The sequence below is a fragment of the Pelobates fuscus genome, chromosome 9 (assembly GCF_036172605.1).
Source record: "Pelobates fuscus isolate aPelFus1 chromosome 9, aPelFus1.pri, whole genome shotgun sequence".
NCBI classification, from domain to species: domain Eukaryota; kingdom Metazoa; phylum Chordata; class Amphibia; order Anura; family Pelobatidae; genus Pelobates; species Pelobates fuscus.
In genome coordinates, this window is record NC_086325.1 from 28,005,039 (window position 1) to 28,033,025 (window position 27,987).

Genomic DNA, 27,987 nt, shown 5'->3' on the forward strand with positions numbered 1-27,987 from the left:
AGCACTGTCAGCTGCATAATCAGAAATGTCAGCTTCGAGATACCAGAAAACTATATGTTTGGGTGGTTATCTGCTCATAAACCAAAAGCTCTCAGGAGCTAGTCTTGCATGCGAATAGTCAGCATCGCGGTCCGGCCATGTCCCCCTTCTGGGCATTTTCTATTTCTTTTCAATGTTTTTCTATTTTCTCCATCGTGGATGACATTTTTTTTTTCAGCTCCATTATATTCTGTATGTTGCTTAATCTTACCATAAAAATAGTTTAACGCTAATTCCAAACTTTTGTCGTGTTATGGAGTTTTTGATTGGGAGTTGTTCAGAGAAATTTGTTTGGGGAGGCTGTTGTATTGCTAGAGGTAATGATTTCCTTTGGGCTTACGAAGATATTCATTATTCTTTGGAGAACAGAAGGCATTAAGACTTTCAATTTGTATCTTTTTTTTTTATCTCCATCAGTTGTTTTTCTCTTTTTTGGGAGCCATTCTCAAAACAACAAACGACAAAAAAAAAAAAAAAAGTCCTTTCTCCTATTTCTTTCATTTTAATTTAGCTTTCCGTTTATTTCTCTTCACTTTTATCTGGTCTTTTGTTTAAACTTGAACTTGCACTGGAAAACAGACCAGGACAATGAAAGAGATATATATATATATATATATATATATATATATATATATATATATATATCTCAACACCCTACTGTTTGTGGGGCACACCCTATTATTTTAAACCGCTAGCAGAGTTAGGTGTTTGTCAGTAATATTGGATATTTCAATTAATGCTTTGCTGTCTCAATAATTTTCATGTAATTCATACTTATCGTGTTTGACAGCTTGCAAAGATATTTGGTCCTTTTCACTTTTGTGCCTGTGCCTTTTAGCAGTCTTCCAAACCTCACGAGTACAATGATTACAGCATGTATCTATTGCAGCATTATCTGCATTTACCATACGGTACTTCTTTTTGCTCGCTTTGGCAACTTTGTTTATCCTCTTGGGCTTTTTTTTTTTTTTTTTGGCACTAAGGCCCTGAATTAGCATCGTCACAGCCCACTCTCTCAACTCCGTATTCTATATTTTCTTTTGTTTTCCCCTCTCTGGTTTACCAGCTTTTTTAAAAAAAATTAATCCTTTATTTGTACTTTTTAATATTACATACAAAGGTGTAAAACCATGGTTTACATAGGATATAGACTAGTATAGATAGGTAGGATAAGGTTATTATAAGCATCCCTGAGATCATTAGCTGTTGACCAGGTCAGAGGATTTTAGATAGGTGCTGGGTCCGGTGGTCGAGGCTCCTTCAAGGGCATAATGCCTGACCCCGCCTCCGGACTTAGTGGTGGAGACATGTCTGCCCCTCGTGATGGTCGTGGTTTGGGCGTAGGAAATGTCAGGAATGATATTAGACCGTTTTTGTTGCTAAGGATGGATGGGCGGTTCAAGCTTTATGGCAGGGATTTACCAGCTTTTACATCCACCACACTCTGCTTTGTTGGGTAAAGCTTCAGCGTCTCAACGCCTCTCACAGTCTGTATCCGGGTCTCTGCATGCTTACAAAGCATCTCTCAGACAACTCCTCTCGCTTTCCATAGTTCCATAGTTCCAAGCATGCAACATCATGCATTCCTGTATGGGAAAGCATTGTAATTGGCTGAGATCATCACTTCTGATGATGTCAGCCAAGGAGGCATATCAAGATCAGAGCCAGTAGCAGCAGACTGAAATAATATAGTAAGATTTTTGCTATATTTAGGAGGGTGGGGGCAGGGGGGCTAAATAGTGGATTTTATCACCATAGGGTTAGGAATACATGCTTGTGTTCCTCCCCATATGGTGTTCCTTTAAAGCCAGAGTAGCTGAACCAGCAGCATAGAATTTTTCCAGTTCACCTATTTGACCTTAAAATTTAAGTTCACCTTGAATTCTCACTTTAGTGAATAAGCCTAATTGTTTCTATTTCAACAACTCCATTTACAGATTTGCATTGTCTGCACTGGATTATGATGTCATTTGCAAACCTTTCAAATAAATTCAAAGGAAAACAGAGCATGTCATGGAAAAAAACACAAGTTATCAGTGATTTCCAAAGTTCCATTGAAGCCTGTAAACTTCAGGGAGTGACAGTTCCCCTTTAAGATACTCGGTAATCTTTTCTGTATAACAGAATCAGGATTATTCACAGAAAACCACATTTTGATAAATTAAATGCAAATGGCATTACTTGCTATTTTAGTTTGCATTTTACCATTGGGATTCAATTTGCTAAAATTTACTGTTTAGTGAATAAAACTGTGTGTGTTTTATAAAGTGCACCACTGTAGTGACTCTTGGACGCAATGTGCATATTGCAAAGTGCAAACATACATCTGGGTACAGAAACTATAGGCATACTTCTTTAACTACAGATGTGTTTGTGACTAAGTGGCTACCAAAAAAGACTGGACATACCCCATTTGCAATACCTTGGGTTGTCTACTATTGCAAATGGTATGTCATCATAGGGGTAATTTTCATTCTTGGGCTACCATAGGGTCTTAAAGGCAACGTAACCAATCTGGCGAATTTTTATGTGAAAAAAATGAAACGCAAGCCTTATATTTGACGCTGTAACTTTTGAAAACACCATAAAACCTGTACATGAGGGGTACTGTTGTTCTCGGGAGACTTCACTTAACACAAATATTTGTGTTTAAAACAGTAAAAAGTTGGACCCCACTGAGTGGAACGGACCTGGGCGCGCCGAGGATGCGGAAGCATACCCGAGACCTCATGGTCTTCCCCCCCCCCCTACCCTCCCCTCAACCTCTAATTGTTCCCTACACCCCTACCCACATAGGACCCGCACACGAACACCTGCACTCACGACACAACAAGACACAAAACATTCAACACCGATGTCGCCCAGAGTGCGACTGGTGATGAGACTTGAGACACGAGACATGAGAGGAGTACACCTCATGGCTTAGACCGACTCACCACTGACATATAGGGACATGACGCCTCAACACGCCATATGGAGCCTAGGCTGCAAAGTACAACTAAGATTCACAGAACATACCATCACCAAACACGTTACAGAGACTGAGGACAACCACAGATACACATCAACCAACACAAAGACGGACCGCTAGAAGACCGACATTACACCCAAGGGACCTAGAGAATACCCACACTTAGCCTAACGACCTCATGGACACACTTGGAACCCTACTGAACATACAGACAAACATTGACCGCACACGACAACACTGGGCTGTTCCCGAAGGGAGACCAGCAATTACAGGGCAACCTAGAAGACGATGCCATCCGACATGACCTACTGGCAGGCAGATACGCAAGGGAAGAGCACCCTGGGAAGGAGAGACGGGGTGAAAAAAAAAAAAAAAAAAAGGGAAAAAATAAATATAAATAAATAAAAATATAAAATAATAAAAAAAAAAAGACTAGGGAGGACTGACCACAAAACACTCGAATAACGCTGCACAACTACCAGATGCACACCGGACACATTGGACAGACCTTAGATGTGACGCCTCCCTGAAGAGCCGACAACGACTCACTTTATGACACGAACCCGGGACCCAGCATAGGGACCATATATCTTACATGGGAACAACATTACAACCACAAATTCCCTACGGAGGTCCTCATAGAGGGTCTTAGCACACCAACCGACGACACGTACTACCCTAGCTAGACGACTCGCAGCCAGAGAGTCACGGTCATTCACAATGAGCCAGCGGGACCGATTAGGATACTTACCCAGAGAGGAGCACAGAAGAGGCAAGGGACCCGAAAGGGAACCCATTACCAAGGGTGCCTAAGAAGTTGAAACAGGTAGTCACACAATAGGCAGGGTCGTATGAGCACAAACCCGAGACCTGCGTGGCCTTACGCTCACACAATCTATTACAGTATACATGCTTCCCCACACACGAAAATCGTCTTACACACCAGCAGAACACTGCCGGGTCATGTTGGAAGGGCATCAAAATTGTTACTGTGCATCAATGCAAGATATATGCATGTTGTCTGATGAACACTCAGTTTACCTTGAGACCTGTGTGTCTCCCTTACCATGGTTACACATGAGATCTGCGTATCTCGATTGAATAATTACTAATTGTTTTTTTTTAGTTCATTTGCTCATCTGAAACCTGCACGTTTCTTAGCATTTCAACCTTTCTTGTTAACTATTCTGAGAATCTTTTCAATAAAAAAAGATTCTCTTTTAAAAACAGTAAAAAGTATCACAGCAATAATATCGTCCGTGTAAGTGCTGTTTGTGTGTGAAAAATGCAAAAAACGTCACTTTTACTGGCGATATCATCGTTGTAGTACATTTTACTGTTTTGAAACACTAATATTTGTGTTCAGCGAAGTCTCCCGAGTAAAACAGTACCCCCCATGTACAGGTGTTATGGTGTCTTGGAAAGTTATAGGGTTAAATATAGTGCTAGCAAATTAAATTCCCTATACTTTCGGCATGGTTGGTCAGGCAGGTCCTGCTAATTGTAATTAATTAAGATACCTAATTATGTAAAATATTACATAAATATATATGTAGAATTAATATATGTGTGTGTGTGTGTATATATATATATATATATATATATATATATATATATGTGTGTGTAGATATTTATTTCGTTCTACGTGTATTTTGATATAAATATATATATATTAATATCACAATACAGTTAGAACGAAATAACACTCATCTATATATTTTTTTTAACGTATTTACATTTTTTATATTATATATAAATATATATAACAATAATTATATATATATATTTAATCAGTATCAGTCTACGTGTAATTTGATATTAAAATATATATATATATATATATATATATATATATACTTAGCTCATGATCATATATATGATCTAAGTATATAATTATTTTTTTTACACTGATTTTAACTTTATTTTATTTGATTTCCAGCCAGCAGGGGGACTGTCATTACAGGCAGTCCCCCTGCTGGCAATGCAGCAGCCAGCTAACCCGGCCATGTGATTGTATGGTCCTCGCAAGGACCTCAGTCTCTCATGGCCGGGGGCGGCCGCTGGAGGCAGGATCCGCCGCGGGGGCCCACCTGGGATCCCAGGTGAGTCCCCCGACCATGATCGCCGGCGACGGGTAAGTAACAAAAACCATGAGGGCGTACTATTACGTCCTGCGGCGTTTAGAGCCGCTTAGAATAGGGCGTAATAGTATGCCCTCCGGTTTTAAGGGGTTACATTTTCCTAGAAACGTAGGTTTATTTTGAAAAGTACAGTAATAAAAAAAAAAAACAGCATCCCCCTCTACTAAACCACACCACCCCCTATACTAAATCCCAGTCGTCCCCCATATACTAAATCCCAATGTGTGTCCCTCTAGCCAACAAGCAGACTCCACTCACATTGCCGCTGCCATTATACGACTCCGGATTCCGGTCTCTGGTATACCCCAAATGGCGCCATCCGCATCCTGTGCCAAATCTGATCCTGACGCTACTTCTTGAAACCCTGTGAAGGTGGAGCACGTTGATGTCACGTCGGAATGTGACGTGGCGTTGCGTGCCTCCATGCACCTCCAGGTACTCCACTGTCCAGTCGCAGCCAATGCAATGCTGACCCACGCACACACTCACTGACATGCTTGCTCTAAAAGGTTTAGTCAACCTTAAAGGGAATTTCAGAGCCCTAAACAACTTTACATTGTTGAAAAGCTTTGTGTGAAAAGTGTGTCCTCATTTTTTTCATTTTGCAAAAAGTGCAGATTTCAATACAAAATGACAGTTTTATTAATTAACCTGGTTACACCCCCCTGGCTTTCAAGCAGACAACCGGTAATGTTACTTCCTGGTTTTTCGTTAGCTCAATGCAGCAGATCTCGAAGAGGCAGCAATTGCCCAAAGCACCTGACTTACAAAGACTTCTCATTAAGCTGTATTGGGAACTCTGTGACAGGGAGGCACATCAAGTCTGGGCAGGGTTAGACGGGGAGAGCTTGCAAAGGCAGCAGACAAGATAACGGCAGGTTTTGCAAGCTGAGTTTCGATATATTTTCCCAAATGAAAAAAGACATAATTAAATGTATGCACATTTTCATTTGTGGAATATCTACTAAACAGTGATTTTTTTATTTATTTTGTATTTGGACAGTGGAGTGTCCTTTTAATGATGCTGCAGGCGTTGCTTTTGGGCAATAAAAGCTCCCACTTGTTTCATTACTTATTTTTCCCACTTTTTCCCATTTCTGTCTTGCAGTTCTGCATCTGCCGTAGCTATTTATTTATTTTTCTTCCTGTTTGTCTGTGTCCAGACTTTGCCTACATCTTAACAAAAGACCTTGGCTAGAAATCATTTACCAGCCCAGCAGTATAGCATATATGTTACCGGATAAAGTCCAGAATCCGGCTAATCTTAAAGTCTAGAATAATGTTCATTATCCAGGCCTCTGTGCTAAATATCTGGAATTGTTTCCCTTTGTGAGAAGTGCATGGTATTTGCTTCATGGGGGGACTCTTGAAGCGGATTGCGGTCGGGATTAAGGTAAGGCTTAGCAAAACCTCTCGAAACAAATCTGACTTTTCAACATCAACCTTTATTCCTAATCTCTTCTTTGAGATAAATAAGTAGAAAAGCATTTTGCCAGACATTAGCTATAAGTTAGTGTCACCAACTCTCCACACCTGTATATGTTCTCACGTTCTGTCTTATTGGAAAATACCTGTCATGGTAACTGATTTAACCCTTTCTGAGCTACAGCAGGGCGCTTGAGTGTGCTACTCTGTTGCACACAAAAAGTTAAAGTCAGCTCTTGGAAGCCCAGTGCAATGATGTGCAGTGCAATGCTTGAATCTGAAAAGGGTGGGAAAAAAATCCAAATGCAGTTTGTGACATAAAAATAAGATTTAGACAAAAATGAAATAAATATTTAGGTCAATGGGTGCAATGGCCATAGTACATTTTCCCTTCTCTTTCAGGGGGTAAATATCAATATATAAAGGGGCTTTGTTGTACGCCAGTGTCAGCTGAGCTCAGAGAAAGGAATGGATGGGGAGGGGGAACAAGGAGATAGGGAGGAGAGGGAAGGTTCTTTCAAGTTGCAGAGGGAGAGCTAGAGGATTTTGGAGGAGAGAGAGGTAAGACACACTGTACTGAATGGGAGGCAGGAGGACAAGGGCTGACAGTGACCCTCTATAGAAAGAAGGGGGAGTGGGTCTAGCACATGATATAGAGGGGAGGCAAAAAGTCACAAGTGCATTCAGAAACTAAAAGAAACACAAAAAGGTAAGTGAAAAAAGGAGGAATATTGCACAAGGTAAAATAGTAAAGGACTGTGTGATAGGTAACGATGGAGACAGGGAAGATGGGGAGGGGGTAGAAATAAAGGGGCACGAAACTATAAAGTTGAGCAGAGGAAAATAAGACGTGACAAGGATGGGAATTAGGAGATAGCAGCCTCTCTCCCTCCTCTCTAACACAGCAGGGCTTAAGATCCCATGCATTGACACCAAGTGCCATACACGAAGGATCACTTGTGAAGCTTAACGGGGATTCAGAAGGCTCGTGGTGGGAGACAGTGGACTATAAGTAAGCTTTTCTTTCTGCAGTAGACGTACATACACTTTATTCTACATGGCTGCATCTCAGTTATGTATAGAGTGACCAGGACAAAGTTTACAGACTGTCCTTTCAAAGTTTATTAGCCAATGACCACCATCAACAATACTTATACAACTTCAGTGGGTATCGGATCACAAATACCATCACTACCGGCTACACAATGCAGAGTGCTTGTGTAAATGCAACATATGGATTGTAATGCATCTGTATCTCATCTGTCAGAGACGGAATTCGTCACCACCACAGGTAAACAGGATAAAACATCAGAGATTAGTATAAGTTTCTGAGTGATGATGAGAACTAGAATTCTTCCAATTTGATTATTTTGAACTAAAATGTTAAATTTATTTTCAAATCCCCAACAAGTCACACTTCAGTTATTAGTGTATAGATTTTTTAAAAAAAAATTATTATTTTCTGTTGCAGAATGTTTGAAGAGTGTAGAATAGTATAGTGATTCTATAGGGCTTTATGTCGTCAGAAAAAACAAACAAACAAAAAAAAATCTATTTTGCACATAAGCCCCAAATGCTAAGATACTATGATAGTATATGCTATAAAAAAAAAACACACTTTTTTCTTTCTAAAGTTTTAACGTAAACAGGCTTATTTAATAAAGTAGGAATTATCAGGTATTGAAAATTAATTTGATGTTTAAGGCTAAAATAGTCCAAAAAAAATGTTTTTCCTGGTTTCCTGTTATTCCTGGTTTGGTAATTTAGAAATTCCCTTTGAATTCCCGACAATTGTTATTTTAGCTAATCACTTAATTTGTGAATTGTCGGAAATTCAAAGTGAATTTCAAATTGTAGACCAAAATAGTCAAATTTGAAAATTAAATCTCCAAATGGTCTGCGTTTTCAGCTCAATTAGTATGGAGAAATGTTTGAAATAATCCTGTAAATATAATGTTCACCATTAATAATATAAATTAATTGACCACCCTTTTAAGACATCAATACATATTTAGTTCATACGTGTATTATCCATGGGGTAAAATCGGTTAATCGGTGAATTAAATCAAACCATGTCTGGTGGGTTAAAAATTAACGAATCACAAATTATGTCTGGCTGTGCTGGGAGTTAGACATCAGCAGGAGAACTAGGCTGTGCAATCCTGACACAGTGTGGCTTTTTATTTTTTTATTCTTTTTTTTTTTTGTTATGCATGTGAAAAAACAAAGATTGCACAATATACAAATATTCCAAAGAATTGGTAAATAAATAGAATATAAACAGTTGTGCAATCAGCACATTTAAAAATTTTTTTATAATGAGATAAGCATAGTGCATATGGAAGTAGACTTTTCAATTAAGTTTGAGTAACAGGTGAGGTCTGCAGATAGCTAAGTGAGAAGTGATAGGCCACCAGGTTGCGGCAAAGTTGCTTAGGCAAAGTAAGTGACACTAGAGTGACAAAGTTAGAGGTTTAATTTTGCTTTAGGTGTTAATGTAGCATCTAACTAAAATGTCTATCTTGCAGCTTGGTGAGTTATAACTGTGAGGATAGACTTTAAATGGGTAATTGATGTAGCTTCAGTTGATACCACAGGTATGCCTCACTTGTGAGCCGATCTTGCTTCCAGGCACAAGTCTCCGGATGATTTTCATGTTGCTTTCCGGCTCCACATGGGGATCTCGATCTCCCAGCTTATGGGGATGAATGTTGCGAGACGTCATTTTCTCCCCCTCTCCATGCCCATGTCGGTGTATGAGCCGGTGCATTGGTACAACTGCTGTTCTGCAGGGCTCCCACTCCGCAGGCCGCCCCACAGGGTTGTGGACAGCTGATGGGCAGTACCTCCATCTTGGCTCCCGGCTCGGAGGAAGGACAGAGCGCAGGAACGCCGCTGGGGACATCCCCTGTTGCGGTCAAGGTGGGTGGTAGTTGCTGCTGGCGAGACTCGATCTGGGACCAAAAGGCTGCACATATGGTGGCATCAAAAGCCGCTTTAAACTTTTATGGGCGTTCGGTTAGTGTGGCGGCCATTTTGGTTATGCCACGAGGCCCTGGCTTGTCAGGCAGATTGCAATTTTCTTTGCCTTTGAGGATTAGTCGCTTGATCTGGTGGGGACCGGGATATCCCCCACCGGTCCAGGGGATGGTAACAGAGCTGCAGAGAGGCTGTAATGAGCAGTGCTCTTCAGGCCGGGAGATCGTCCGCCTCTCCCTGTCGTCTGGTGCACTAGACCATGAGATGAAAGCTTGGTGAAAACACTCCACACATATAATCGGTTCAGAATAAAATCAGCTTGACACCGTGTACAATACGATAATTGAAGTTGTGTGCTGGGGGCTAGTTGCAACCCCAGCACAAGTGACACTGGCAGCTTTTAACTCTGTCATACCAGTGTCAATTCTGTGCATTAAATAGGTCTGCAGTCAGTGAACACTGCACGCTGCAGACACACGTCATAATGTTTCCCTTGCAGGCAGAAGCTCTTGCCTCCCACCTACCTCCATTCCAGATCCTTTTTTTTTTAACTTCTCCTCCTCTCCACATGCTCATTGAGAAGCCTGTGATTGGACCGCGCACGGCCAATGTGACGTCTGAGGCGACGCGGAAAATCAGCACTGGGAGCTTCGACCGGCTCTGGATTCCGGGTAAGTAAGATCTTTATTTTGCAGGTTTTACTGCAATTCAAGGGAGGTGACCTTCTCCATAGGTGGTTTCCTATGATGTCCAAGCAGTGCATGGCTGGACAAATTATTTCTCTCAGGTACCAGCTGCTGATTGACTGGGTTGCTTGTTGCAAAATGTCCCACTCCGGCACGGACACTGTTCGCGAGTGAGTGTGAAAGAGATTGTGTCTGTCTCTGTCTCTATTTGTTACATATAGTCAATGCATTGTTAAACACAGATCTGCACACCAGTCAAGCCATAAGACTTGCTTTTCCCACAGAAATCTCAAATTTGCAATGATGTTCCTACTGCAAAGGATTCATCAGCATGAGCCTGGTTACCGGCGTGCTACTGAGGCTTGGCGTTACTTGTGAAGCAAAAACCAAGAAACTTTGTATCTCTTCCTGTGTTGTGTTTCAAAGCTGTTGTATACAGCAAACACAGACTCCAAGAAATCCATGTTTAAAATGAAATAATGAGGCAAAAATGTGATTCTCTGTTGAACTAATTTGCATATGCCCACCCAGAATCCTTTGCAGTAGTAACATCACAGCAGATTTCTGTGGGAAAAGCAAGTCTTATAGCTAGACTGGTGTGCTGATCAGTTTAACATTGTATTCACTATCCACTGACTTCTGGTGGAAGGAGTTTTCAATCACAATTTTTGTTCCCACCATAACTTTCTTGGTTTTTGCCTTCTCTCTCTCTCTCTCTCTCTCTCTCTCTCTAAACCTAGAATGTGACATTAAGAACCATTCGGCCCATCTAGTCTGCCCAATTTCCTAAATACTTTCATTAGTCCCTGGCCTTATCTTATAGTTAGGATAGCCTTATGCCTATCCCACGCATGCTTAAACTCCCTCACTGTGTTAACCTCTACCACTTCAGCTGGTAAGCTATTGCATCCACTACCATCTCTGTAAAGCAAGCATGTTAAACTCAAAGGATAAGACGGGCCAAATAAACAAGGTTTGCGTTTATGTGGGCCGCAAAAAAACAAAAACGTCAGAAAAAGTATAGTATTAAAAAAGTTGCCTAACTGACACTGGATCTCCTCACGCTCGTAGGGCTTCAAAGTAAACAAAAGAGCAAATTTATTTTAAGGAGACGTGCATCTGCATATAACCAAGGTTTCAGTCCACCTACCTTGACATAGTAACAAATGTTTGGTAATGGGACTGAAATGGTGAATGTATGCTGTTGTACAGCTGTAAAAAACAAAATTACGTTATCTTGTTTATTTTGAAGTTCTAGGAGTGTGTTCTTCATTTTGGCTGAGATCATCAATCTTGATGATCTCAGCCAATCCAATGCTTTCCAATAGGAAAGAATTGGGAGGCTATTGTGCATGTGTGGCAAAAACTGCGCAGCCAATCAGCATCTCCAGGGGGAGCGTTCAGTGCCTCCATGCAGACCCAATCTAATACACTGCTCCTCTTCCCAATCTTATCCACCGCCTCTCCACTGTTCTACACTGCCCCCACTCCACTTTAAAGGGACACTCCAGTGTCAGGAAAACAATCTGCAGGTCCCCTCTCCCTCCTACCTTCCATCCCCAGTTGCTGAAGGGGTCAAAACCCCTTCAGTGACTTACCAGAGGCAGCGACGATGTCCCTCGCCGCTGCTTCTTGGTCTGCCCACGCTCCTCCCTGTCCCCACGTCATCCGGCGCGCATTATACCTCTCCATAGGAAAGCATTGAAAATACTTTTAATGCTTTCCTATGGGGATTTTAGCGACGCTGTGCTATGAATCAGGAAGTGCCCTCTAGTGGCTGTCTAGACTTCCCCAAATTAATACAGTGCCCCCTCCCTCTAATACACTGCCCCCCTTCCTCTCATTAATACACTGTCCCCCTTCCTCTCATTAATACACTGCCCTTCTTCCTCTCATTGATACACTGCCCTCCTCCCTCCCATTAATATACTGCCCCCCACAGCCACCACTCACTGGCTCCCTCCCTCCCCCAAATAAATACACTGCCCCTCCTTCCTTCAAATACACTGCCCCCCTCCCCCAAGCCCCTCTTCTCCTACCTTACAATTTTCTGTCCATGTCCTCCAGTTCCAGTTCTGCTGAACCAGACCAGACCAGACCAGACCAGACCATCCTCTGTCACTTGCTCTGCCCTCTTGTGGCCAGGAGAGCAAGAATCAGGAAATATTTTTCCTGTCTTGCGGCTGGTTCCAGCCACAACTGAAAGCGGCCCCAGGGCAGCCGGGCCGCAAAAATAAGCATTGTGGGCCGCATGTTTGACATGCTTGCGCTAGATCTACACAACAAATACCAATGCTGTTACATCACGCTAAGAAATGATTAACATAAAAATAAGTGAAATGCTGCAGCTGTGCCCAAAATAGAAAAGTCATGAGTGTGTGTGTTTATTGGATGAACTCAGCACTGCCATAAAAAGTTAGGAGAGTGTCATGATTGGATACGTATCTTAACACTCTGGGGAGAGCTCACAGTAGAAACTGCAAACGCGAATGAGTATATATCAATTAATCATGTATTTTTTTTTCCCAGGAGTGTCTCTTTATACAAGGACACACTTTTTACAGAATAATAAAATGTATTGTTTTTGCGTTTAACTTAACCGTATCTGTATTTAAAAAAAGAATGGAGTAATCTCAGCCCTAGAACATCAATTTAAGCTTTGGCTATTTTTTTTTTCTTTTCTTTTCTCACTTTACAATTCCAGAGTCACTAAACGTCTGGCAGAGGTATTTGTAAGAAATAGACGGGATAGCACTGACAACATTTCTCTCATCTCTTTTTCACAGGATGGTGTCACAATACTTTATCATCGTTCCGACCCTCGCTGTCCTCCTTACTCAGCTCACATTGAGCCGCCTCTCGGACTCGCTGCTCGCCCTCTCTGACGCAGGCCATACCCTCTACCTTCTCATTAGTTTCTGTCCCCCTTTTATTCTTTCTCACTCCTCCAAGTTACCCCACTATGCTCGTATCCGCCTTCCTACTCTCTTCTCCATACTCGCCCCCTTGTTTCTCTCCTCCCTTGGCCTTTCCCTCGCTCTAATGTCACTGGAACGCATTGTACGTCCTCACTCCCCTCAACGTCCAGTTCTAATACTAGTAGCGGGAGCGGTAGGCCTGCTCTTTAATACCATATACATAGTCACAGCAAATGTGTGGAAAGGTAAGAGTCGGCATATAGTGATGTCCTTTCCCCATCCCTGTTTTCCTGTGTCTTCCATGTCTCCTTACTGCTCTTGTAGTTTGTCTCCTTATGTGCTCTTGTAGTTTATAGATTCAATATACAGTTTATATGAGTATTCTTATGTATTCTCTCACAGGATCAGGTTTCTACATAGGAAGAATACAGACACAACAATCAAGATGGACGCCAGTCATGCTCCTGCTGGTCTCATTAACTCCCTCATGTTTTCTCCTGGTCAGCGGCCTTTCCTTCTATCTGTTCAGTCACCCCGTATTGCACTACATGGATGCGGCTCTCTGCCTAGCTTCTATAATAATCATGGTGATTTCTGTATATTCAAGCATAATTCAAAATGGCTCCATTTTGCTCCAGTCTGTGCCACCCTCCGTTGACCTAGCAGGCCTCAGACGGGACTTAGACATTCTTTTCGGTCCTAAAGGTCACCACGAATTACATGTGTGGGCTCTCGCTCAAGGTCACACCGTGGCCACACTCCATCTGTCCTGCACAGAGCCTGAAGCATACCAGGAGTACTTAAAACAGGCTACAACCCTTTTTGGACGCCACAGTGTTCAGGAGGTGACAATACAACCAGAGTTTGAAGTCCCTGGTCCGTGCAGTATGTCTTGTGGTCCATCGTGCGCGAGTCATTTCTGCTGTGTAACGTGGGAGCAAGAACCCAAGGGGCTAGTCTTGGCAAATATCTGTGCGTAAGGGTGGACAAGCTGCCTATATCTTGTTAATCTGCATTATTATGGATTAACCATGTTTGAGCAATTTACTATTACACCATAACTTTTGAAGTATAAAAGAGAGCGCACAGATGGGTTCATCAACTGAAATGGATTGATGCATCAGTTTCTGTTATTTTATACTGTCTAATAAAATCTAGAAATGTTCCTTTAATGTGCGATTCATCATCTGCCCACAAATGGATAACACATACAACTTATTTATTTTAAAAAAGGAAATATATTTTGTGTATATATCATGTTAGTGCTTTCGGCTGCTAAACAGGCTTCCATATTGCATGTTTTTAATGAGCAGCTTTCGAATACAATATAAATCTAAAATCTTGCAATAAAAAGCATCCCATATAACCCATTTCCAGGAACCAAACCCACAGTTCTCAGTCTGGAAAAGAAAAATACTGGATCAAAAAGATGTCTGTTACCCCTAAGTGCTCAAATGTAAGAACTATGTTAAAAAAAAGTGCATTCTCTCCCCCTATCCCAATGTCCCCCAGACACACAGTCCAACAAATGATCCATATTCCTCACAGCTCAAGAGAAGTTATTCACGAATGAGCAATTAAACTTGTGTAAGAATTGGGATTACTGTAACATGCCAGGATAAAGAGAGTAAAGTTTAAAATCCATGCTGTCAAATTGTCCCATAATTCCGTTCCATAACGGTTGTCCATATTTGTGAGAATTTTTCGCATTGATGGGATTTTCTTTTTCTTTTTTTTTCTTTAATGCTACACGACCAGCAAGCCATCACAGAGGTTGAGATTAGCTTCCACTTGCACCGCAGTCACACATAGTTCAGTTGAACTAGATGTGTAGAATATTCATTGCTGGTGACATACGAATAAATTGGTTTTCATCACAATGTAGGTCTCTTAATAACGGGTGCAATCTTCAACAGTCTAACCAACTCTTTTAAAGGAATAATCTGGGAACTCCTGTCCCTGTTCGGTGAGGGCCAAGCTTGACCCAAATAGATCTGCTGTTTCTACACCATCAAAGGTAGAAGTAATTTCCTCGAATTGAGGTAGGATAGTTGGATCTTGAAAATTGTAATCAGGCAATGGTGGCTGCATGCTCAATCCAACTTCTTCCACCAGAGATTGTCCAATGTTATCCTCTTCAAATGTAGAGGAGCAACCAGGCCAGTATTCTTGGTAATGATTTACTGCATATTGTGCACAGAATTCTGTCCCTGGTTGAAAGATGTGTGTTAGTTTTTTTCCAATTGTTAAGTTTTATAAAAATACATCATCTAAAACGTAAAAACTATTTTTGGACAAGAAAGGGCAGAAATAGAAAGGATAAAAAGAAAGTTAACATTATTTCTCTGCAATTTTTAGCAGGTAGCATCGGGAGAACATATTGTGAGTCAATAAAAGACCTCTATCAAGTAAAAATGATTAATGTAGAGTGGTGCTGGTATGGCTTTAACAGTCATGAGGTGGCACAGGTATGTATGTGATGTGAGATATAGGATTTTAAAGTTGTGGATTAATATCGTGTTTGTTCATGTTAAAGGTGCTGTACGGAGGATACAACGCATTGTTCTATAATATAAAATATATATCAAAATACATCATTATGTGATTTAGGGCAAATAAAATATATTTTCAGGCATGATGGGAGAAGAAAAAAAATAAAATAAATCTTGTAAATGCCCCCATTTACATGTGGTTATTTACAAGCTATACCTTGTTCAGGAATGCAGTGATCCATAAAATCAGGTATCGGACGGTTCCTTTTTGCCTCAATGCAGTGTGGATCTGTTGAATAAATAAAGTTGAATTTAAGTTTTTTTAACTTGATACAAGTGCAGCTGGGGTACAAAAGGCTACCTGGAACACCCGATTCCCAGCATTCCAGCTGCTGTGTGCATAACGGGTCATGCAGTCCGTAGCAGGCCGTCTGTTTCTGATGATTACCTACCTGGGTCGTTTATATCATCTTGAGGAGAGTAGCGTCGCTTCTTGTTGTGCAAACCATAGAGATCTGAGGCAAAGATAAAGATAAAGAGAGAGAGAATAAATAAGGAAAAAAAACAATAGGTCTTAGATTTCTTCAAAATGGCAGATTTGAAATCACAAGACACTCACAGAGTTATTCACTAGAGTGGGAATTCCAAATCTAAGGTCAAAATAGCTGACCTGGAAACATTCTTTAAGTCAGCTATGCTGTCAGTTCCGCTACTCTGGCTTTAAATTGACTTTGAATTATCACTTTGAATTAATACCCAGTATCTTTCTTTTCTGGTTTCCCATGTGCATTCATGAAAATAGATTAAAAAAAAACCAAAACACAATGTCCCTACAGAGAATTGTGTCAAACTAAAAGCAAGGACAGATAGTGGAGGTGGATACAAATTGACCACAATGCAATATTCAGTGAATGCGTACGTAAAAGCTGAAGTTTTGTTTTTCTTAAACGCTAGAAGTAAATCGGATCTTTCAGCTTTACAATGTTTGTCTCACTAGATGCATTCGCAGGACTGGTAAAAATATGAGAACATTAAAGATTTCACTTTCAGCACTAAATTTAGGAAGATCTAACTTGTGTTAAATTCGTATTTATAGAGTTATTTACTAAAGTGGGAATTGAATGTGAATTCAAAGTGAATTTTAAAATTAAGGTTAAAATATTTGAACTGGAAACATTCTCTAAGTCCATTCAGCTGCTCTGGCATAACATTTGAAATTTTCAGTGAATTCAAACTTTAGCATATAACCCGGTGTGTGTTGCAGAAACCAATCTATGAATGGATCTAAATTTGCAAACTCAGAAATGTATTACTGTAATATAAAAAAAACAAAAAATATATAGGTGCGTTGTGTCTTTAAATACAATTGAAAAATAGTGTAAACACACTTACTTATTTTAAAACCATCAAGGTTTTAAAATAAAGTGATCTAAAGTAAAACCTATTTTGGTCCCAATATTGTGCAATGCCTCTGCCAAAGTTCATTTGATGGAAATCCAAACACTTACAATCAATCAGTTACTTAGAACTGTAGGCAAATATGTATCCTCCACTTCACCTTAAAGACCAAAAAATTGAGAGAGATACATAGTGTAAGCCTGTGTATGAAAACAGTGAATACTGAAATGCTATGATGGAACTCTCACAAACAAAGAGCAGATGAGCCTGCTCTGACTGATCAGCTTGATTGGGTCCCTTAATGGGTAAACGGTGCAGGAAAGGATGGCAGCAACAGGTATATTTCAAATACATTATTGCATCAAATGTTAGTAAAAACATCCCCAGTACTTCTCTCCCTTGTGCAGTCACCAGACCGCTCAGTCCGACGCCGGCTACAGGACTATGGGCTTTCCGACAACCGACACAAGCATTTCCAGGAGACGGGATTTGCGTCCAAACACCCTGTCTCCTGGAAGTGCTCGTGTAGGATGTCGGAAAGCCCATAGTCCTGCAGCCGGCGTCGGACTGGGAGGTCTAGAGACTCTGCACACGGGTGATCCTAAAGAGAGCGCAGTACTGGGGACGTTTTAACTTACATTCAATGCAATAAAGTATTTGAAATATACCTATTGCTGGCATCCTTTCCTGCACTGTTTACCCATTAAGGGACCTATTCAAGCTGATCAGTCAGAGCAAGTTCATCTGCTCTTCGTTTGTGAGTGTTCCATCATAGCATTTCAGTATTCACTGTTTTTATACAACGATTTACACTATTTAACTCTCTCAGTTTTTTTGTTTTTGAGCTGAAGTGAAGGATACATATGTGCCTACAGTTTTACGTAACTGATTGATTGCAAGTGTTTTGATTTCCATCATATGGACTTTGGCACAGGCATTGCACAATATTGGGACCAAAATAGGTTTTGCACAAGATCACTATAGTGATTTATATACACCTTGATGGTTTTTAAAATAAGTAAGTGTGTTTATACTATTTTTTTATTGTATTTAAAGACACAGCGCACCTATATTTCTTTTTAATTTTATTGGAGTGTACACACAGGGGCTATTTGCACTTTAAGTGCTTTTTTTTTACACAACTTGCACATTGTATAAATAATTGTCTGGACATTATTGAAAGCACCATTTGTTACTTGTCACTTTTTTTGTTATTACGGTAATATACACAGGAAAAAGATACTGGGTAGTCTCAAAAAGAGAAAGAAATTGCATTTCTCTGAAACATCCCAGCAAGTCAAAATGGCTTTCAGTTATGAAATATAAATCCCTGGCCTATAGCTGAATCTATGCTTGTCAAACAGTGTTTCCACTGTGGGGAAACATACATATATTTTTATTTTGTCAATCAAAGTAAACCCTTACACTGTTGTGAGGTACGTTCTTTGGATTTGTAGTTCAGGAGTTACCATTCTACAATACAAGTCAGATATTTGCACAGGCTCCCTAGAACTCTAAAACTATTTTTTTGCAGGAAACATATTTTATATTACTTTTTTTTACCTTTATTTCTAAATATTTTCTTTACAATGTCCTAGAATGTTTGTTTTAAGTTGGAAGTTACAAGGTAGGCTATCTGTAGAACAACTGCTTAAAGGAATATACAGGGTTTTGTTTTCAATATCTTAATGTAATCTTTATGTTTTTAAAATTGCCTGACAGAGAATTGTACGGGCAGAGAGGGCACACTATTTTGAGAATAAGTTGAAAAGCAGAGAGCATTGTGTCAGAAAACTCACAATCCGATCTGAAGGTGCACAAAGATGGCTGTCAAAAAGGGGGAGTGGGAAAGGTGGACATATGCTTTATTAAAAAAAAAAAAAAAGTACATGAGTTGAAAATAAATAAAATAATTAGCTGTTATAGTATCACAAAGGCTATATTAAGATATAAAAAAGTAAATTCACTTTAAGGTAAACTTTAACACCACCATATTACAAAAGGGAAAACAAATAATATTATCCATAGCTGATCTGGACTTTTCAAACACACCTTGTATACGTGGTTTATAGGTGAAGTTAACCCCTTCACTCCGAATGCCATCAGTGATTCTCTGCAGGTATACAGACACAGTTACCGGATCCATGATGTGGAGGTCACGGTACGGAGGAGTTTTCAGGACAATGGCAATCTGCCGGTGTACGTCAGCTTGTGCGAAATCAGCACGGGCCTCCCACACTTCATCCCCGAACACCACCTGGATATCCTCTAAGAAAACCATGAGGAAGAATATTCATACATACGGGTCACATACAATGTACGGTTATTTGTGCAGATAGCAATCTTTTCTAACAAGTCACCAATGTAAATATTAATGCTTTACACAATTGCACCCATTGCAGCCAGGTAGAGCACATTGTTCTTATACATCCTGCCAGTCAGAATAACATTGAGAGAGACAACATGAAAACAGTGCATGGCTGTGAAGTGTAGATTATTGGAATATTAAAGAGACACTACAATAACCAGAACAACTACAGCTTTCAGAGAAAAGACAGTATTTACATTACATTAATGGATACCTCCATTTGCCACTCCTCAGACTGCTGCTAAAGGTGCTTCCTGGGGCAGTGCTGCACAGTGTGACTGACATTCAATGTGTCCACCCTCTGTATGGAGACACTGAATTTTCCTCATAGAGATGCACTGATTCAGTGCATCTCTATGAGGAGATGCTGATTGGCCATGATGGCATGTGGCTCTGCCCCTTGCCCGCCTCCTTGGCTGAGATCATCACTTCTGATGATGTCAGCAAAAGAGGCAGATTGGGGGTGACCCCGGCACTGGCAGACCTGCTGGACGATCTAAATTTAGGGTTGAGAAAACATGTTTGTGTTTCTTTAATGTCAACAAGGAGTTTTGGATAAACCCTGATGTGTCCTTATTTCATCTCTAGTAGTCACTTCACTGTTATGAAACTTTTACATTTCAAGTGTTTGTTTTTTTAATAGGGTTAGGGCTAAGATTCCTTAAATCTTAGGGTAATACCACTGCCTGAAGTTGGTATGAGTAGCTCCCTGCTGCCTTTAAAGGAACAGTTTAATGTTAGGAACACAAATATCTATTCCTAACACTATAGTCATAGTCACCGTTTAGGTAACCAATAAGAAAAGTATTTTAATTAATATGTCTCTCTTGTTGGCTGGTCCTGCCTCCATGGCAGATTATCAATCTTGATGATCTTAGCAAATCCAATTCAGTCAGCTGTCTGGGTGACCGTCACTAAAGACATTGAAACCATGCAATGCAGATATTGTCATTCCTGCACTGTAAGGTCACACACACATATATTTTTATATTTATACAGAGACGCACGGTATACTTAAAGACTGAAGGAATTGACCGGCTTTACCAAAAACACAAAAATGAATAAATAACAATTCATTGAATGCTGTCAACATTTCACCTTTAATACAAACATTTATATGGTATTAATCATGTAAGTCCTATCAGAAAAGGGCTGGTCATATCCGTTTTTCCATGGAGTGCAAAGTTCAGTTTCTAATAGACGTAGAACATTAAACTATGATATTCTCAGTTACTTGTCCTTTATCTTAACTTCCTATATTGTGTAACACAGTAAATATATAACGGATGTGAGATTATGGACAGCTGGGGATATTAGAATTGCAAACTATTTATTTATTACCCTTGGCAAAAACCAGAGCCACACATCCTGGACATAACGGTGCCAAACGTGCTTTATTCCTTCCCGACTAAGGGTTAAGCAAAGTCATTGATATCATGATACAATGTATGTCATTGGTAATGAAAAGGTTGAAGGTTTAACGGCCCCCCTCCCACCATACAAACACAAGTAAAATTAACATTGCAGTGTGATTTGTACACTCCATTGATCCTTATATAGATCTATACAAATTAACTACAAGGTAAATAGCTCTCCGCATTATCTTGATTTAAAAAAAAAAAAATAATTTACAAATTTTTTTTATAAAAGGCCTTAATGTAATGTTTCAACATTTTATCAGAATATACTCACCAGTAAACATGAAAATAACTTCTTCACCTTAGAATGCAGGGGGCCATATTTAGTATTGACAAAGTAACACTGTGTTAATATTGTAGGTTATTCTAGTAGTTATGATGCAAGGTGTCTTTGTATTGGTCCCTGTCTAGCTCAACCATTTCTTTGGGGTTTGTCAGGACAGAGGTATCACCAGCACCCAAATCCAGCTCATCACATGTCCAAATTTGGACACTAGTCAAAGTCTGAGAGACTGTGGAGGATTGTCTTCAGAAGAACAGCACTGGGAGAATCCTTGCACCTATGGTTATATACGATGGGACCTCTGGCAGATGTGAAAGTGTTACAAACTGAATTCTAGGAGTTTGCTTAAAAGTCGTTTTCTTTTCTTACTTTGGCCTCGATTTAACCTTCTTGGATAAGCTTTCCAAATGATTTACGTAATTTAATATTTTTGGATCAATGTTTAAAATGATTTAATAATTATGAAATAATTGTTACAATAATTGGTTAAAGGCAAGAGCGAGTATCTGAAAAATACATTCTGTTGATTAATAGAGGTTAGATTATGTAATGGAGAAATTGAATGAATTCTAAATAAGGAATGTCCTTATTCAGAGCATGCATTGACTCTCCATTGGAGGCAACAAGTGTTTATTCTGCAATAAACCAATCAAACGGATCTGAGTATTTTCTCTGAAAATTGCCAGGATACCATAATCACAATAGTAAGCTGTAGAGGTTGCGGTGGATTAAGTGTCTATTTAAGTAGAAGAGTTACACTAGAAATACTACTGGCCTGGAGGAGTCATGTTTCATTCATGTGCTTAATTAAAGAGCTGGTTAGCTCAGCTTATATTATAAATTATATTTTCCTAAAGCAACAGGATCACCACCCACTCTGCATGGAAGATAAGCATTTTCTACTTGTCCGGAGCTCACATCAGTGGTTTTTATCTCTGCGCCGCACCGTTTACCTTTCTGCACCTTGTCACACAGGATGTACACTTCTTCGCCCCCTTCGCAGTGACCATAGTCTTTGTTCATCCGACAAATCTTCAGCTCAGATGTGTTCGTGGATTCTAACAGAAAACAAGCAAAACACTTAGAATAGCAGCTTTCTCCAAATCCTGCTACATTACAAGAAAGCAAGTATCCAGTAACAGACTCTATCCATAAGCATGGGATTCATAAACATAAACTTTATATCTTTTTAGGATTTAAATATCTGCATTGTTAGCAGGAACATAAAAATTGCTTCTGCAAATGGATGGGGCAATAAAAAGGAGCATCAGCAAAAATAAATTAAATGATGAAAACGTAGATATATGGAGAGGTAGAATGCAAAGTATTCCCTGGTATAGCAGAACAAAGTGGAAGCAGTGAATATTGGCAATAGCGGGATTCGGGGTGGGCTGCGGATAGTAAAGGCAGAGGAACGCAGTGACCGTGTAGTACCACATGGGGCTCCTGGGTTAAACTCACTCTTATCATAGACCGGTTCAGACAGCACTGGTGGTATCAGCCTTCTCTGTCCTCCTGGTTCGTAGTAAGAGGCCTGGAAGCAGAGTCGGACGACATTCAAGTCCACCTCTTCATGGTGCCGCCACATGCCAGCTGGGGGGGAGGAGAGGATCGGCAAACATCAAACATCTGCATAGCAAGCAACTGTCCAAAGACATATCTAAAAAATACACACTGAACAACCAACTGAACACAGCGAATAAATTACAAACTACACATAATGTTTGTTAAAACAAAGGCCTTAATTTAATAAGGTGGATATGCTTTTCAAATAAATCTAATATTTTGGATACACTTTAAACATGAGTTAATAGTTAGAGAAATATTTTAATATTTCTTAATTTATGGATATGTTTTCTTTTAGGATAGATTTAAAAAAAAAATAAATTAAAATAATTTTAAAGAATGTAAGTAAAAATATTAAAACTATTTAAAAAGCATAGCCAAAAATATTGAAATTGAAGCCAAAGTATGAGAATATACAAGCTCAGTGCTAAAAATGGGTTATTCACCAACGCGACAATTCAAGGTGAATTTCAAATTTAAGGGTCAAAATGGAAAGTATAACTGACTGAGAGAATGATTCAATTTCAACAACTTTTACCTTAAATTTTAAATTCACTTTGAATTTTCAATTCTGTAAATGATGCTGTCAAAGCCAGTTAATGAATGTTCCCAGAACGCCAAGTTGGTTCTGTAACAAGTCCCATTATTGTGGATAAATTACTTCCTTTCTTATCTTAGCGTACGTAAGCACTAAGTGAGTTCCTCACCATGGTACGGGTCTATTCCGAGACCTAATCTCTGCTGGACAGCTGTTTCGATCTCTTTCTTTCGCACACATTGAATTCCCAGGTTACTAAAACTGGACACAAAATAACAGAATGTTACTAGGCATAACACAGGAAGCATACAGTATACACTGTCACTCTCTATGGCTTTTATCACATTGTGTACTCTCTCAGGTGTATTCATCAAACAGAACATTGAGGAGAACAGCAAGGAAATTGCAAATAATAGACCAGAGTAGCTGAGCTGGAAAAATTCTTCATTTTACTTGGTTTTCCAACACAGCTATTCTAGCCTAAAATTTGCAGTTCCATGTGAAATCTCCACATTTACCAGTTTAATGAGTAACTACAGCTAATTATAATAATTATGGGATTGTAGGTGCAAACAGTGAGCATTGTACCTTTCAGCCTATAAAAGTTGCCTTCTAGTGTGAGCTCATTAGCTGTAGGAGGCAGTGTTGAGCTAAAGCCAGACTCCTAGCTAGGACTGTAAGTATAGATGTGTGATTAAAGGAGAGTCAGATGACTCAGTCAGAATCCGGACTACCCAGCAGGAAGACACTTTCTTTGACCAGTCCATGAACGTACTCTCTGGGAGGCAAACTCAGAATCAGAGAATCAGCTCAATTACTCATATCAACAGTCAGGAAGTAATGGATATCCTGGGGCTTGAACACTTAACACCAGCCTCTAGTAAACTGAAAACCAAATTTTCAAACATGGGCTGAAATAGGAGTTGTGACTACAGTTGTGAGTAGGGTGTAATTCTCCCATTTTCACCTAGACCTTGCAATTACATTTTCGATTCACTTTTCCAATGTGATAATGCAATGATTCCTGAATTACCCCCTAAGTCACAGGCTGGCTCAAGCCACATCTCAAGTCCACATTCGGCAAAAGCTAAGTAAATAAAATCTGGCAGCCCAAATATCCAAAAATATATCACACAATGCAGTGCAGAGCATTGTATACTAAACTAAATGGGTGATCTTTACTACAATAGAGTGCCCAGAGTACAGTATAAAGATACACACAGAATCCCATACAGAAAATACAATGAATCATTAAATGCACAGAATGGAAAAAATACAACAAAGAAATTCAACAAAGTGAGCGGATTCAAGTTTCCTCCAAGACAATATATGAAACGATAAGATTTAAAAGTCCTTTCTGAGCAGCAGTAAGTGTTTTGTTGAAGTTCCTGTACGTTGTATTTTTCCATTTTAAGCATATTTGTGGTATGGGGTTCTGTATGTGTGTCTTTATTGCAGCCCACTAGTTGCTATAGTTTTTTTTTAACCCCTTAAGGACACATGACATGTGTGACATGTCATGATTCCCTTTTATTCCAGAAGTTTGGTCCTTAACCCCTTCAGGACGGAGTCAATAGTGCACGTTCTGATCAAAACAAAACGTAAACAAAAACTGGAATTTGCGCTATATGTCTGTTCACCCGTAGTTCCCCCCTTTCAAATTATATGCACCCACACTTATTATATATCATTTTGTTCAGGAGAAACAGGGCTTTAATCTATCATTAACTATTCATATATGGAACATCATTTATTATGAATAAAAGTAAAAAAAATGTGAGAAAATAAGATTTTTTTTTAAATTTGCATTTCCGTCTGACATTTTAACTGTGAATGTCATAATACTGTAGGGGGCCATGTGATCGCTCTTTGAGAGCGATCACATGGCCCCCGGGGGCCTGATTTGCCGTGGGAGGGCTGCCTGGGCTGTGAGGCAGTCCTCCCGAAGCGGATCGCGGCGGAGGTAAGTACATCTTACCTCCTGGGGCTGCAAGCCGTTACGGCGTGCTATGCCGTCATAACGGCTTTAAAGCCCACTTAACCCGTGACGGCATAGCACGCCGTAACGGCGTTAAGGGGTTAAGGATATGCAAAGTGGTACAATTGAGCATGTGTACTGTGTGGCCATCACATTCAAAGTGAATGAGCAATTCTAGCAATTAATCTGCATAAAAGTTTGCGCTAAGCTTGAACATTCCTCCGCGGAAACTATTTCGATGATTCAGAAGGCATTACACTGCAACGAGTGCAGCACAAATAAAAGTGTGGTACAAACGCCTCAAAGATGGTCGAGAACCTGTTGAATAATATAACGCCCTGCAACTTTTGTTTTTTGTCCAAAACTAAAATCACCTTTGAAAGGGAAGAGATTTCAGACCATCGATGAGATTTGGGTAAATACGACGAGGCAGCTGATGGCGATTCCAACAAAGGATTTCACAGAGTGTTTTGAACAGTGGAAGAGACACTGGGAGAACCGTGTAAGGTCCCAATGTGCCTACTTTGAAGGGGACTGAGGCGTCAATGTCCTATGTACAATGTTTCTTGAATCTTCTTCAATAAATGTCTAATTTTTATTTTCTGAGGTAGATAAAATGAGTACCATTAAATTGGGTGATAGTAACAACCCCTGGATGTTGGGCTAAGGAAACATCCCCAGGACGTACTTGAAAACCAAAGTAATCTGAATGTGCATTTCACGGTTAAATACTTTGTTATTATTATTATTTTACATGGCTGGGTACTTTGCGGACAGACCTTGTGTATGTACATATAGAATATCTTTATTTTTTTATGTTCAAATTCTTTTTTTACAATGTACCATCTCCATGATACATTTAGGAAGGGTCTCTCTTTTATAAGCCCTCTTTGTGCCATTGGGAGTCCCCGACTGGAATTCTGGACAATGTTAGGTTTCCCAGAATCCTCTAAGTTTATTCTAACTAAACTGAATGAACAGCTACAAAAGGCATCCCACTCAGTGAAATAACAAAAACAGTCAGCAAGAGTGAATGGGAACCACTGCTGCCACTTCTCATGAATTCATTTTCTGGTGATTTGAGATGTGCGTGTGACTATTTCGTCACCTTTCTGCATGTGAAAGAATGTGAGGGGCGGGTGGTTACATTGCATGAATTGAACATTTATTTTTTTGTTTCTGTATCACTATGCCCTTATCACGCAGAAAAAAAAAAGCCATCTATATTTGTTTCTCTTTTGTCGTTTAATCAGAGTAGTTCAAACTAGCAGGATTCAATTAAAGTACATTCATACTAGATTTCCCATTTTAGACCCAAATAGGAGACTTTTTACAGTTTGGTTATCACAGATTAACATTTTAAATTCCCTTTGAATTCCTTTCCAACCACAGAGGTCTATTTACTAAACTCTGAACTGTAGCAAACTGAAATAAGACACACGGTCACATTTTAGACTGGAATTGCTGGTTTCGAGATTTCTCCGCTGTGGGCCACGGCTTGGCTACTTGTGCTGAATTTTATCATTCAGGTGTTATTTTGCTACAATTCAGGTTTCAATGAATAAACCCCATGCGGTACACTACAAATATGGCACAGGTATACGTGTGGGTATTGCTGCACTGCTGTATGCTTTTTTAAGTAGTAGACACACAGGGCTGTGAAACCCATTATTAAAATTAAATCTGTATGTCCATTTTCAGAAGTGAATCACCTGCTGGGCGATTTGTGGTTTAACCTCTCCCCCTTTTCCTCCACTTTTTTTTTTTTCTTCTTCTTTTTTTTCCTCCTTTATATAGACAAACGTTTTCTTTGGCGAGGCATTTCTGCCCTATAAGTATGAGTTTTATTTACGGGACACTTTAGGCACCCAAACTACTCCATCTCATTGAAGTGGTCTGGGTGCAGTGACCCTGTCTCCTTACTCCTCCAATCTAAAACATTGCAGTATTAGATAAACTACAATGTTTACACTGGAGAGTTAAGACTGTCTGTTGTGGTGGTCTCCCAGACAGCTAATAGAGGCACTTCCTGGCATTTCATGGAGTTTAACTCTGTGAAATGATGCTGGATGTCCTCACGCTTTGCATGAGGACGTCCCGCGTCTTGACAATCCCCATAGGAAAGCACTGATTCAATGTTTTACTATAAGGGAGAGATAATGAGTGCTCGGCGCACACGCGTATTAGGTTATCTCCATTGCGGATTTCAGAGGAAGGGCACAGCTATCCAGCACCAAGGGACCTCAGCGATGGAATCAGGCAAGTGAAAAAGGTTTTTTGTTTTGGAATACAGTTTTGTTTAGCGTTCCTAAGCTCTGTTGGTGAACTTGCTTCATCACTAACAACAAAAGAGATATCACTACCTCTTTTGTTTTTTTGAAAACCTTTAATAAACCCTTTAATTTAAAAATTCAATATGAATGTGAATGTATGTAGGGTCTTTACAGTATTAGGGCCCACAGTATTAGGACCTGTAGAAATGAAACATATGTAAAATAATATATTAATATAGAATGTTTAGTAAAGGTGGTCACATGAAAAGTGTCAAACTGTTCTTAGTTAAATACCCTGGGGGTGTCTTATGTCTATAAATAAATGATTTTGCATTACCAGTTTTGGATTTTGTAACTGCTGCTTAAGGTATAGTCTCCGTAGACCAAGTTTTGCACAGGTTTAGCTTTAAATCATGATTTACTCCTTGCAATATTTGTCCTAGAATTTACAAAAAATAACTGAAACCCTGGACATATGAGGGATTTTACCAACCAGGAATAACTTAATTTTTTT

At 39.7% G+C, this 27,987-nt stretch overlaps 2 protein-coding genes and 1 long non-coding RNA gene across 4 annotated transcripts in view; 1 reads left to right on the forward strand and 2 right to left on the reverse strand.

Annotated features, from left to right (window-relative positions):
* The window catches only part of LOC134572638 (uncharacterized), a 454,902-nt gene that overhangs the window by 308,422 nt on the left and 118,493 nt on the right, over nucleotides 1-27,987 (reverse strand). The gene's annotated exons all lie outside the window — the stretch shown is intronic.
* Nucleotides 7,107-14,324, forward strand: LOC134572621 (uncharacterized). Its single transcript, XM_063431697.1, has 3 exons — nucleotides 7,107-7,137; nucleotides 13,028-13,404; nucleotides 13,562-14,324. Exons 2-3 carry the CDS (start codon nucleotides 13,029-13,031, stop codon nucleotides 14,137-14,139), a joined length of 954 nt encoding a protein of 317 aa, XP_063287767.1. The 5' UTR covers nucleotides 7,107-7,137; nucleotide 13,028; the 3' UTR covers nucleotides 14,140-14,324.
* Nucleotides 14,633-27,987, reverse strand: part of RELB (RELB proto-oncogene, NF-kB subunit) — a 33,664-nt gene continuing 20,309 nt past the window's right edge. For both annotated transcript variants that reach the window (XM_063431695.1, XM_063431696.1), the window contains 7 exons: nucleotides 23,392-23,483; nucleotides 22,580-22,711; nucleotides 22,072-22,176; nucleotides 19,102-19,317; nucleotides 16,104-16,166; nucleotides 15,869-15,940; nucleotides 14,633-15,369 (listed from right to left, as the gene is read on the reverse strand). In XM_063431695.1, the coding sequence (XP_063287765.1) occupies nucleotides 15,077-15,369; nucleotides 15,869-15,940; nucleotides 16,104-16,166; nucleotides 19,102-19,317; nucleotides 22,072-22,176; nucleotides 22,580-22,711; nucleotides 23,392-23,483 (973 nt within the window). In that variant the 3' untranslated portion in view covers nucleotides 14,633-15,076. The remainder of the gene's footprint in view (nucleotides 15,370-15,868; nucleotides 15,941-16,103; nucleotides 16,167-19,101; nucleotides 19,318-22,071; nucleotides 22,177-22,579; nucleotides 22,712-23,391; nucleotides 23,484-27,987) is intronic.

Coding starts and splice junctions, on each gene's coding strand:
- LOC134572621 (XM_063431697.1), top strand. CDS start 13,029: ATGGTGTCACAATACTTTATCATCGTTCCGACCCTCGCTGTCCTCCTT. Junction 13,405..13,561: donor CACAGCAAATGTGTGGAAAG/GTAAGAGTCGGC, acceptor ATTCTCTCACAG/GATCAGGTTTCTACATAGGA.